Here is a 12578-nt window from a genome sequence, read left to right as displayed (position 1 = left end):
TGTCCCTCCGCCAGCGATAATTTTATTTGCCCTGAAGTCAACTTTACCTGATTTCAATAATGCCACCGCTGCCCTCTTTTTGCTAATGCTTACATGATGTATTTTTCCATCTTCTTACCTTAAAGTTGTCTATATTGATACATTTGAACAGTTTTTGGTAGACAGCATATGGGTAGGTAATTTTAAAAAATTTACTCTGACAATGTTTTAATTGCTGCTGAATTTAATTTACATTTAATTACTGATATAGTAGTTAAAGGCTCCCATTTTGTTTCTATTGTGCTCGGTTTTTTTTCTTCCTTGTCTTTCTGTAGGTTACTTGAGCACTTTTTTAGAATTCCACTTGCTTTATCTAGTGTTTTTAAGTCTATCTCTCCATTACTCTTTTCAGTGGCTGCTCTAGGTATTACATTATATTACTGGTCTTGGATTATGACCAGTTTGATTAAAGTGCAACATGTTACCTCTGCTGATACCTATTTATAATTGTCTAAAAATTTCTTCTACACATACGGAGAACCACACTGGACAACACTGTAATTTCCACTTCAACTGTCAGATGTAATACAAAACGCCAAAGAGGAGAAGGCGAACGCTGTGTGTTCACCCAGCTTTACTCTCTGTTGTTGCTTCTTCTTTCCTGGTATTCCAAGATTTCTTAATCACTTCCTTTCTATTTAGAGAATTTCCCTTTAGCAATTATTTTACGGAAGGTGTGCTGGTGACAATTTCTCTTGCTTTTCCTTCATCTGAGAACACTGTGGTTCTCATCTAGGATGTTTTCACTGGACACAGAATTCTCAGTCAACAGTCCTTTTTTTTTTTTTTTTCCCAGCCCTCAAAAAAAGCAGTACCATTTCCTCTGTTCTCCATGGTTTCTGATAAGAAATCTGTCATTTGCATTGTTCTTCCCCTTTAGGGAAGTGCCATTTGCTGTATTTAACATTTCTTCTTTGATGTTAGTTTTCATAAATCTACTGTATGTCTTAGTGTGGATATCTTTGGGTTTATCCTTTTTGTGGTTCACTCAGTTTTTTGTAGGCTTGTATCTTTTGTTTACAGGTTCACGTCTTTCTCCACACTTGTGGAATTTTCAGCCATCATTGCTTCCTGCCCTCTTTGCTCCTCTTTTTCAGCAATTCCAAAAACACAATGTAAGAACCTTTCTCTATAGCCCCAAGCGGTCACTGAGGCTCTGTCACTTTTTCTGTTATTCAGAGTAGGTAACTTCTATCCATCTTCAAGTTCCCAGACTCTTTTCCTTGTATCCTTCATTGTGCTGCTGAACCCATCCACTGAGATTTTTATTTCAGGTATTTTTAACTTTTGGTTGGTTCTACTTTACATCTTTTATGTCTTTGTTAAGACTTTCTCATTTATATTTTTCATCTGTTTCAGGTATATTTGTAGTTGCTCGGAGAAGGCAGTGGCAACCCACTCCAGTACTCTTGCCCAGAAAATCTCATGGACGGAGGAGCCTGGTAGGCTGCAGTCCATGGGGTCGAGAAGAGTTGGACATGACTGAGCAAATTCACTTTCACTTTTCACTTTCATGCATTGGAGAAGGAAATGGCAGCCCACTCCAGTGTTCTTGCCTGGAGAATCCCAGGGATGGGGGAGCCTGGTGGGCTGCCGTCTATGGGGTCGCACGGAGTCGGACACGACTAAAGCGACTTAGCAGCAGCAGCAGCAGCACTAAAACATGATGATTCTTTCAAACCTGTGTCAGGTAATTTAAACATCTGTGTTATCTCACTGTTGGCATCTGTTTATTGTCTTTTCTCATTCCAGTTGAGAAATTCCTAGTTCTGGCTATTATGAGTGATTTTCTAATGAAATCTGGACATTCTGGGTATTATCTTATTATATGGGGAACTTTTAAAGTTTTTCTGTTTTAGCAGGCCTCTCCTGTTACTGTTCTGGTGGGATGATGGAAGTGCTGCCTCATTTCTCTCAAATGGAGGTAGAAATCTAGGCTTTTCCACTTGGTTTTTAATGACACATGGGTTGGGGAAGGGAGTGGATCCTCCACCGCTGGTGGAAAGGGGAGTTCTGGCACCCCACTAGGCCTCCTCGGATGACACCATGAAGGCGGGAGGGTACCTGGTCACTGCTGCCCACACGACCCCCACAGACACTGCAATGGGGGGTGGGCACTCATTTTTTCAGTGTCCAAAGTGTGAAATCTCTACAAGGCCTCTTGTGACACCAACACAGCAGGGAGCAGGAAGGGGGCCTTGCTAACTGCCAGGAGTGGAAGATGAGATTCCCCGCATGGCGTCCAATGACACTATCTGTGGGGGAGTGGGGGGTGGGCATGAAGGCTCATCACTGCCCAGCAGAGATGCAAGTCCCTCCAATGGACCTTCCTGGTCATGGGGCTGGAAGTCTGAGCTCCCAACTCTGTTTCTGCTGGTAGGGATGGGGTTGCATTTTCTACGCTGTGTTTGGTGAGCAGAGCAGTGACTAAGTTTTCTGATTTGCTAGCCTGCCGCTACTTAGAGAGTGGCTTTTTTCACCTGTGCTTGTTGGTGTTCCCAGATTGCTGGCTTATCCAGTACGCAGCATGGAATACACGCTGCAACCAAACAAACAAAAACCCAAAAAACCCAGAGTACTTATTACTGCATCATTTCTGGAGGTTCAAGTATTCTAGCTGGTCTGTCTTCCCTTCCCTTCACCTTTCACAATCTTTTTAATTTTTTTTTGTTTAATGCCCAGGGTTTTTCAGCTGTATTTAGCAGGAGAAATAGGGGAAAGGACTTGCACTCCATCTTTTCAGAAGGAGGATGATTTTAATTTTATAATTAATATTTCCCTCTTTCCCTTGAATTTAGAAAGCCGAGTAACTTAAACCAAGCATATTTGTTTTTTATCTGTGTTCTAGAAATGAAACAAAAAGTGGAGGAAATGCAAAAAGGATTTCTCAAACACTTAATGTCAAATACTACAGTGCCAGGCCAAGTCCACATTGACTAATGGCAACTTGGTAAAATATTACATAAATCTGTCCAGACTATGTATATTCGAGGCTATGAATATGGGGGGAAAAAAACAAAAAAACCCACCATCACTGACATATGCTGTTCTTTAGGAGAAAGTTAAGACAGCACAAAAATCATCAGAAAGATTAAATCTAAAACAGACAAAGGATGTAAACAATGAGAGCAAGGACTTTGGAAAGATATTTACAAGGTAACCAAAAGTAATAAACATGTGCTACATACTTGCAAAAGAACATCTGAATCACAAAATGTTCATGCAGTGTTTCCCTGATAGTAACAAGTTCTTGCTAAGTGAAGATGGAAAAAAATGATTCCAAGATTCATATAATTCCCATTTGATCATATGAAATTATGTTAACGTAAGTCCTTTTGAAGCTGTATTCTTCCTTCTTTCCTATTTGTCTCCTTCTGCTACAGTTCTAGACTCAACTTCTCATCTGCTCCTTTCTCTCTTTTCAGCTATTAAGAACCACTAAACTGAAATTCATGTACTAAAATTTGAGCATGGTTCTAGAATAAAACCACACAAAAGAAACTAAAGCAAAATCTAATTTCACTTGAACTTGTAGCTCCAAAGTGAGGCTTTCATCATGATTCTTTGGTCCTGTTCTATACTGCAACCTATCAAGTTCAGATGTAACATTCTCAGAAAACAAAACAAACTGAAAGAGGGAAAAACTCTCAAAAAGGACAACTTCTGATTAGAAAACAAAAAATACCTCTTCGTCCAATTCTTTCATTATCTTGTCTAGTTTTATGTTTGACGTTCTGTAAAAGTAAAAGCAATATAGATTAGAAATACATTTATTTTTTATTCCTGGGGTGAAACACCACATTCCTTACTTTTCCATTTAGCTAAGATTTCTTAACCTTTTTTGTGTATATGCTGTGGATCCTTCTGAAGTCAGTCTGGTGAAGCATATAGCATTTTTTCACAAAAATAAAAGCATAAAGTACATAGGATTAAAAGAAATTGTGAAATACAGTCATGAACTTTTTAAAACCATATGATTCACTAATATACATGTTTTATTAATATATTAAATGACATGATCTAGCAGCAGTAATTTTATAGTAATGAGCATAAATGGAATTTAAAGATAATATTTGCATTCTAGGAAAATATTTGTGATTTCTACTGATAACAAAAAAATTCACAGCTACTGCTAATACCTGTAGATTACTATGTTCATAATTAAATAAAATGCTGAATTTCAGTTAAAGGTTACAGAAAAGATTCACTATTCTCCCACAAGTTTAAGGATCTTAAATTCCATGCATGGATGCTTTAGGAGAGGTTCAAGGATTCTAGGTTAAGGAGCCCTGAATTCCTCAGGCAATACTTGCTACTAAACAAAGATCAATCATTTAAACTTTAATGCAAGATTAAGTAAATGAAGGAAAAGGTGGCATATATAAAGCAAACTTGGCAACGTGGGCAAAAACTTGAGATAAACTGAAAGTGTACCATCTCCATCACAATTCATATTTTGGGCTCTAAACACATTTCTGAGCTTCAAATCTGGATGTCTCACCAAATATTTCATTCAGCATGTCCAAAGCTAAACTTATCCCCTCTGCCCCACACACCTGCCACAGTACCAATCTGCTGTTCCTCTGCTATCCTCAAACAAGGACCCCACCTGGGAATTCTCCCTGACTCATCTTCCTCCCTCATTCTCACTTACTGAATAAATATCAAGTGCTGCCTTATTAACCAGAGAGTTCTTAAAAAGCGAATTTGATCTTTTGTTTTCCTTTAAGTTTAGTAATTTTTAATGCTTTAGAGAGATCAAACCAGTCAATCCTAAAGGAAATCCTGAATATTCACTGGAAGGACTGATACTAAAGCTGAAATTCCAATACTTTGGCCACCTGATATGAAGAACTGACTCACTGGAAAAGACCCTGATGCTGGGAAAGATTGAAGGCAGGAGGAGAAGGGGACAACAGATGATGAGATGGTTGGATGGCATCACCGACTCAATAGACATGAGTTTGAGCAAGCTCTGGGCGTTGGTGATGGACAGGGAAGCCTGGTGTGCTGCAGTCCATGGGGTCACTGCAACACAACTGAGCGACTGAACTGAACTGAATGCCTTTCAATCACCCTTAGGATAAGTTCCAACTTTCTTATCTTTTCAAAAACAGAGTCTTCTAAGATTTAGACTCTCTTAACCTACCCAAACCTATTTGAGGTCACCACCTCCCTCCCCACCACACATGCATTTTCGTATGATTATTGGCCACTTTGGCCACTCTTAATTTCTTCATTAAATTGATCCCTACCACTATCACTATCACCAATTTGTCATTTGCCTTCTAGCTTTAATTATACAAACTGTTCAACATTTATATAATAATATTTATCCATTTCCTCTCCTTATTTCTATGTATTACACCCAGAAATTCCTTACAAATCCTATGCTCGGGATTATATTAAAGTGCTTTTCTAAAAAAAAGCCTGTATTAAATGTTTCACCATTTAATCTATAGGCAGCAAGCAGTTTATTAGTTTCTTCTTCCCCAGTTACAAAATTGCCTGTCTTACCAATTCCATTTTTTGAATACTTCATCTTCATATTACCTACTTTCTATTTATTCAATACTATCCACTAACAGTAACTATAAAATGTTAAAAGTTTATAATAAGTAACTCAGCATTATGATAGGCTATTTTAAATTCTCTTGATCACTTTATATTTTCATAAATATATTGGCTCTTATTAAATTTAGACTCACAGGACAAAAAAAATCTGAAAAAATACTGTTCTAGAGAAGCAAAGTGGAAATTAAGAGTTTGCATCAAAAATTTAGTGAATTTTTTAAATTTAGTGAATTTTAATCTTCAACAATATTTACATTTTAGAAAGTATCGTATTTAATGTAAACTAATTTTCCCTTTCTGTCAGCTATTAAAATGGGAGAGAAAATGAGTAAATCAGGTATTAAGTGAATAGTCTGCACTGGATGTATATCAGTGGCAATCTTTATATCCCTGCCTTACTTCCATCCACTTTCAGGGATTTAGAGTGCAAGTAGGCATTTGCTATGCAACTTTTAATGGGAAAAATGTAAAGCATATTCTCACCTGCACTTCTGCTCCATTTCATCTTTTAATTGCATTTCATTATGTAACTGTTCTTCCAGCTTATAAATTGTTTTCTGCAAATTTTCCTGCTTTAATTAAAAACAAAAACTCACTTTAATAAGAATATTCATAGAGAATTTTAAAATATCAAGTTTATATTACCATTTTATAGCTGTTCACAAGGAAATTATCTGATCCAATCTTACCTTTTTCCCTTTTGTCTAAAATTTTTATTACCTCAACAAGCGCTTCCTTCTAACCCTAATCTGCCAGGCACTGTAGTTGGCACTAGTAACATAAAAATTCAAAAGATTAGGTCCCAGTTCTCATAAAGCTAATAGTCAAATAGTGGGACACAGGGAATAGGAGAGGGAAAAGAACCTACAATAACTCAAAGACATATACACAAAATATTATGATGTGGTGGATACAAATAAAATTACACATAAGGTTTACTGCACAAGAAAAGAGGACAGACCTCATCTGCCAGGAAGATGGAATGTTTAAGATGAGACTTGTAAGAAGAGAAGTATTTACCAAGCAGAGGAAGTGAAAGAATGAATGCGTTTTGGCCAAAATGAATGAGTCCAAAAGTAGAGAGACAAAGAAAATATGATTGGATAATGGGGAGAAATCACATCCAGAGGACAGAACGTAACAGGGAGAATGAGTCACACAACAGCTGAAAAGGCGAGTGGGACTATTTCCTTGTATGCAGAAAAGGAGTTGGGCACTTTAACCTGTAAACACTTTAAAAGGGAAAATGACAGAGTGTTGGGATTTTAGCAATATCACTTCAGTAAAAAAGGTGAATACATTAGATAGCAGAGAAAGTCTAGACAAAGAAAAACCAATTACTAGTCCAGGCAAAAAAGAGTACACAGGTCCAATGTAAGGAAGAAGCTGTAGAAGTGAAGAGGAAATGAATTACTACATCAATCAGAAGGCAGAATTTACGATCCAGCAACCGATTAGAAATAAGAACAGAATAGCATTACAAAAGATGTGTGACAAAAAGAATTGCTGGGGAGACGATGGAGAGAGAAGGGCTGAGTTTGGCTTTGGCCTAGGTTGAGGTGTCTGAAAGTTGTGCAGGAAGAGAAGCTCATTCAGAGAGAAAGAAAAGGATTCAGGTCTAAAGCTCAGAGAAACAAGCTGGTCATACGAGATTAATTACAGAAAATGGGCAGAGAGCCAAGGTCAGAAGTACTTTGAGAAACATTTAATAATTAAGGGGAGGGGGAAGCAGAAGGAGAGCCTGTAAAGAGGACTGAAAATAAAATCCAGAGGCAGAACGAGAAAAGGCAAGAAATAATGAGAATATGCGAGTTCTCAGAGTTCCAAGAAAGGATTGCTCAGTGTCAAATGCAACAAAAGAAAAATAAGATATGAAATGAAAAATATTCATCATATTTGGCAACTGCAAAGCTGTTCACTAGCATCTCTGCTAGAAGGATTTCAGGGAAGAGTTGAAAATTAAATTAGTTGAGTTTTATACTTAGTTCTAGGTTAACAGAAATAGTAGGCACACAAACATTTTCTTCTTCCCCTCTGATCTTTAACAGAGCAAAAGATAAGAACCACTGACAGAAACTTATGGCAATCACCACTAAACAAGATGAGCCCAAAGAAAACACGATGCCACTGAATTATTTAAGTCCTAATGTACCTCTATACTTACAGATAAGTAATACAGTGAGAGTGGAGTTAATTTTCACCTCCTCCAGATCAAATGTGCTTTAATTTTGAACATTTCTGAGCCCTGGTTAGCCATATAACTTGGCAAATAGCTTTATTGGGATGAGAATTTAAAAGAGAAAAATGCATAATAGCTAACAGGTACCCACATAGTTCATTCCCCTTTTTCTCACTTCCCCTTCCCACCATATGCTCTCTCGAATGTAAGAGTAAACATATGAAGGAGAAAGAGAAGAATTTTATCAGCTTTTAAAAATGAACACTGCCTATTCCTCATTGCAATTAAAAATATAGGCTGCAGCATACAGAGTTCAAAGACTGGTCTAAGGACAGCCAGGTTTATTTCTGGTATATTTAAGAAAATTTCCAGTTAACCCAAAAGGACCTTCTCAAACATAAGCAAGTAAAAAATTTTTAAACCCACTCTCTCATGAACTACTCTCACAATGAAAAGAACTCATATCTCTAATATTTACTTCCTATAGTAATTCACTTTTCAGGGTTAAATGAGATGATGCTCACTGTACTAGTTACTCTCCATTGGCCACCTCTCCCTTTCAGCCTCAAAGATCCACCCTCTGCCTTCTCTGTCATGAAATTTACAGACTGCATTACATGGGCTCTTCTGTCCCATGATTTTGAAGTTGGTTTCAAGCTACAGGTGCCACCAGCTGGAGATCAGTTGGGAGAAATGAAATATCCCTTCTCCTGACTCTCCTCTTGCCTTATTGTGGCTTTGGCAGTGTTCTATGTTCTGTGCGCCTCTTTCATGATTCTACACATTCTCTCTGAGCTGTGGGAGCAAGATTTGTCTCTCCTCATCCTTCAGACTAGGGGCAGTGGCTTCCCACTGCTGTCAATCAATGGCTGCTGTACACCCTTTCTTTATTGCTCCCTGTGATCCTGCTCATAACACCATTTAGAGTCCCTTCATTAAACTCTCTTCACTTCATGAATGAACAAAATGTGGTATATACATATAATAGAATATATTAAGCCTTAAAAAGGAATGAAATTCTGATACATCTACAACATGCTTGAGCCTTGAGGAAATTAAGTAAAATAAGCCAACCAAAAAAGGTCAAATATTGTATGATTTCACTAGAATAGTCAAATTCATAGAGACTGAAAGTAAAGACAGCGGTTATCAGGGGCTGGAGGGAGAATGGAAGGCAGACTTGAATGAGTACAATATCTGGGATGAAGAAAAAGTTTTGAGATGGCGGTGATGACCGCCTAACAAGGTGAGGGTGCTTAATGGCACTTAAAAATGGTGTTAATAAAATGGTAAATTTTGTGTTACATAAATTTTATCACACACACAAAAAACTCTCATTTAAACCTTCTGAATGTGTCATCTGTTTCCCTGTCAAGATCCTACCTGATTTATCATAAATTCCTAATTCCAAAGATTAAAAAGACCACCTCTGTCAACCTGTGTAGCAATGTATAGTTTATTAACTGCTTCCACATATAATATCCCATTTGATATTCAGGCAAAAAATCAAACAGGAGAGGAGACAGTAGGTAAAAAAAATGCTATAAAATTTTAGGCTCGGGACTTCTCTGGTGGTCCAGTGGTTAAGATTCTGAGCTCCCAATGCAGAGGGCCCAGGTTCAATTCCTGGTCAGAGAACTAGATCCCAAGAGTTCACATGTTACAACTAAGACTTGGCGTGGCCAAATTAAAAAAAAAAAAATCAGGCTCACTTAACTACACATTTGGAAGCAATATATATATTAGTATCATGCATACAAAATACATTATCCACAAAACAGCTTTTAAAAAAATAACAATAAGAAAATACCTACCAAGCTTTTATCCACATTAGAGCTAGTTCTGTTATCGTTAGGATTTGCTGAAGATAAGTATCTGGGAAGAAAAAAAGTTTTTAAAAGAAAACAAAAAAGTCTTTAATATCAAGTAGCAGCCAGTAACAACTACTATATGCCTATTTTTTGAACTTGCTCTGCTTTTAAAAATTGAGTACAGGTTCTTAATTCTTTATTTTTACAAATATAACACAGAAATAACACGTATATTAAATAAAACCCACAGTTAGGTCTGAAGTGATCCTCCCTGGTGGCTCAGTCAGTGAAGAGTCTGCCTGCAATGAGGGAGACCTGGGTTGAATCCCTGGGTCAGGAAGATCCCCTGGAGAAGGAAATAGCAACCCACTCCACTATTCTTGCCTGGAGAATCCCACGGACAAAGGAGCCTGGTGGGCTACAGTCCATGGGGTCACAGAGTTGGACACGACTGAGCAACTTCACTTTCACTTTCATGAGACATGAATACAAGGAAAAATCACAGAACATAATCTAGTGTATGATAATACAAATAGTGCGTGTGTGTATATAATGATTATTTAATTCAAGATTACCTTTGTGTAGAAAAAGTAATCATTTTTGTGTACAAAAAAGTATTAACTGATGAACTCTACTATAGAAAATCTAAAAACACTAGGAGCGTTGTTTATATCAACATCTTGAGTGTTCTAGAACACTCAAGACAGAGAATAATTGATAAAAATATAAACTTTTAAAAAGAGAAAAAAAAAGAAAGAATGCTGGAACAAACATACCACTTTACAGGGTCTCTGTGCATTTCAATATAAAATAGTTCCAATATTATAGTCATAGAGTATTAGGGAGGGAAAAGAGATTAAAATACTGTCTTTTTTCAAAACTCAAGTATTACCTACTTGCCTGATGACACAGACAAAGTATTTTAGTATCAAAAGAACAAAATTATTGTCTTATAGTTAGATTACTGGAGAAATTTCATAAAGCAGGACTAAACTGAATTCCTGTTTTCTACACTTGACCTGAATTAACCTCTTATTAAGTTTTGACTAAAATGACAAGATGTTTCACTTTAAAAGAAAGTGAGCTATAATAACCTCAAATTTAATCAGTACTCCAAGAAATTCAAATGTCTACTACCATTTTAATGGAGTATAATTTGACTAGAAGTACATATTCTAAAATAAATTTATCAAGCAGATTTGACATACCCAGTTGATGCTGCCATATAGTTCAGTTCACTTTTATATACTGGTGTTAACATTTTATTTCTATTGTGTAGTACTCGCAAACCTATATTGTACAACTTATCCATTTCCTCACTAGGATGTGAACATCTCAAGAGAAGACTCGGTATCTTATTAATCCTTATACCTGATGAAGAGTAGATTGTCAAATGTGTCTGTTGAATGAATACCCAGCATACAAAAATAACGTGAAATGTTTAACTTGTATCTGAAGTCCACTAGAAAAGGCTTAAACTAACATTAGCTCATACTAATGATAATAATAACTAACACTGAGTGCTTATGCCATGTAGAACATTGGTCTAAGTGTTTTCCTGTGTTTTGATTTACTTAACCCCTACAACAACCCTGAGAAACAATTATTATCCCCATCATCCCTATTTTTGAGGAAATGAAGGTATAAAAGATGAAAGCTATTTGCCTAAGGTCACAAAAGGCTTTATAATGTAAAATATGGTGAATTCACTGAGAAGTTTTAGGGAGGAATCACTTAATTTTTGAAGAATTGAAAACTATAGGCCTTCTGAAACATCAGTATAGTGATGATAATACTAGAAGACTACATACTGTTTAAAAATGCATTATAAAACCAGAATCTTTAGATAACAGGATTAAACAAAATATTAACAGTAACAGAATCTCTTGACCTATTAATAGCTGTAAGGTGAAGAAACATTAAGTTATTCAGCAAAGAATTTCTAAAAAACAATACCCCGAGCATGGATGAGTTTGAAAGATACTGACTATGAAATCCTGGAAATATAACTAATTGGTGAATGTGACATATTAACATATCTTTTTATACACCACTAAATCTACTTTAAATGTTCTAAGGTGAATTTTAGATGTCCCTAAGAAAATAATATGACTACAACAAAATCAATTTACCCCCAAAACCAATGTGTAGCATACTTACCTACGATTACTATAATATGTAAATCCTACAAAAGGTAGTTGATTGCCAACAAAAGCTTTAGGTATAGGGAATGTTTCTTCATCTCCTTTATCTTCTTCCAAGTCATCAAAGTTACTTGTGTCTATGTCACTACTTAAATCAGGTACAACTGGTGCTACAGCTAAAAACAGAAACAAAATTAGTGCATTTCAAATTTACACTAACTACTAATGATTTCCTACATATAAATAACTTGTGAACCACAAATTCTAAATGAGCTGAATTCTATTAGAATAAGCTTTACTAGGATTATTAATCAGCAGCTACTGATCACTGATTATATAATTCTGTAAATCAATTATTATCACAAATAATTATGATAATTACCATATATACCTCAAGTTTAATTTGAGTATTACAAGTCAAGTATTATTAAGGTTTGTTTTAAAATACACTGTAGTATAAGATGTGCACAAGCAATTAGGACTACAGAAAAGACTGTTCAGAAACTATAGGGCAAAACAAATTGCACTTAAGTTGGTTAGCTTCATATACAGTATTTCATTTGTTAGTCTGCTCTACAGCAAACTCGAGATCAGTTACCTCTCTTAGCACTCTTGAGTATAGTTAATAATTTGTTACTGAAATATTTTTACTTATCTGGAATCTAGATAATCAGTATTCCCCTCCCCACTGGCTCAATAGCTCTGTAAGAGCAAAGTTGTTTTTTTTCCCCCCTAATTAATGTTGATTTACAATATTGTTTCAGGTGTAAAGCTAAGTGATTCACATGTGTGTGTGTGTGTGTGTGTGTATGTGTGTGTGTGTATTTTTGG

General features: G+C 36.2%; 1 protein-coding gene and 1 non-coding gene across 3 annotated transcripts in view; one reads left to right on the top strand and one right to left on the bottom strand.

The window, feature by feature from the left end:
* The window catches only part of ROCK1 (Rho associated coiled-coil containing protein kinase 1), a 120170-nt gene that overhangs the window by 37773 nt on the left and 69819 nt on the right, over positions 1-12578 (bottom strand). The window contains exons 10-13 of one of the 2 annotated variants that reach the window (XM_081561793.1): positions 11764-11923; positions 9607-9667; positions 6097-6185; positions 3725-3773 (exon numbers count right to left, since the gene is read on the bottom strand). In XM_081561793.1, the coding sequence (XP_081417919.1) occupies positions 3725-3773; positions 6097-6185; positions 9607-9667; positions 11764-11923 (359 nt within the window). The remainder of the gene's footprint in view (positions 1-3724; positions 3774-6096; positions 6186-9606; positions 9668-11763; positions 11924-12578) is intronic. The other variant, XM_081561794.1, reaches the window with a different exon arrangement.
* TRNAG-CCC (transfer RNA glycine (anticodon CCC)) lies at positions 9358-9430 on the top strand. The gene has a single exon. It is a non-coding gene; the product is annotated as a tRNA-Gly (tRNA).

Source organism: Giraffa tippelskirchi, chromosome 14 (assembly GCF_054371585.1).
Source record: "Giraffa tippelskirchi isolate mGirTip1 chromosome 14, T2T-mGirTip1v1.2.pri, whole genome shotgun sequence".
NCBI lineage: Eukaryota > Metazoa > Chordata > Mammalia > Artiodactyla > Giraffidae > Giraffa > Giraffa tippelskirchi.
The sequence above is the reverse complement of the archived record's forward strand: the minus strand, read 5'-3'. Positions and strand labels throughout refer to the sequence as shown.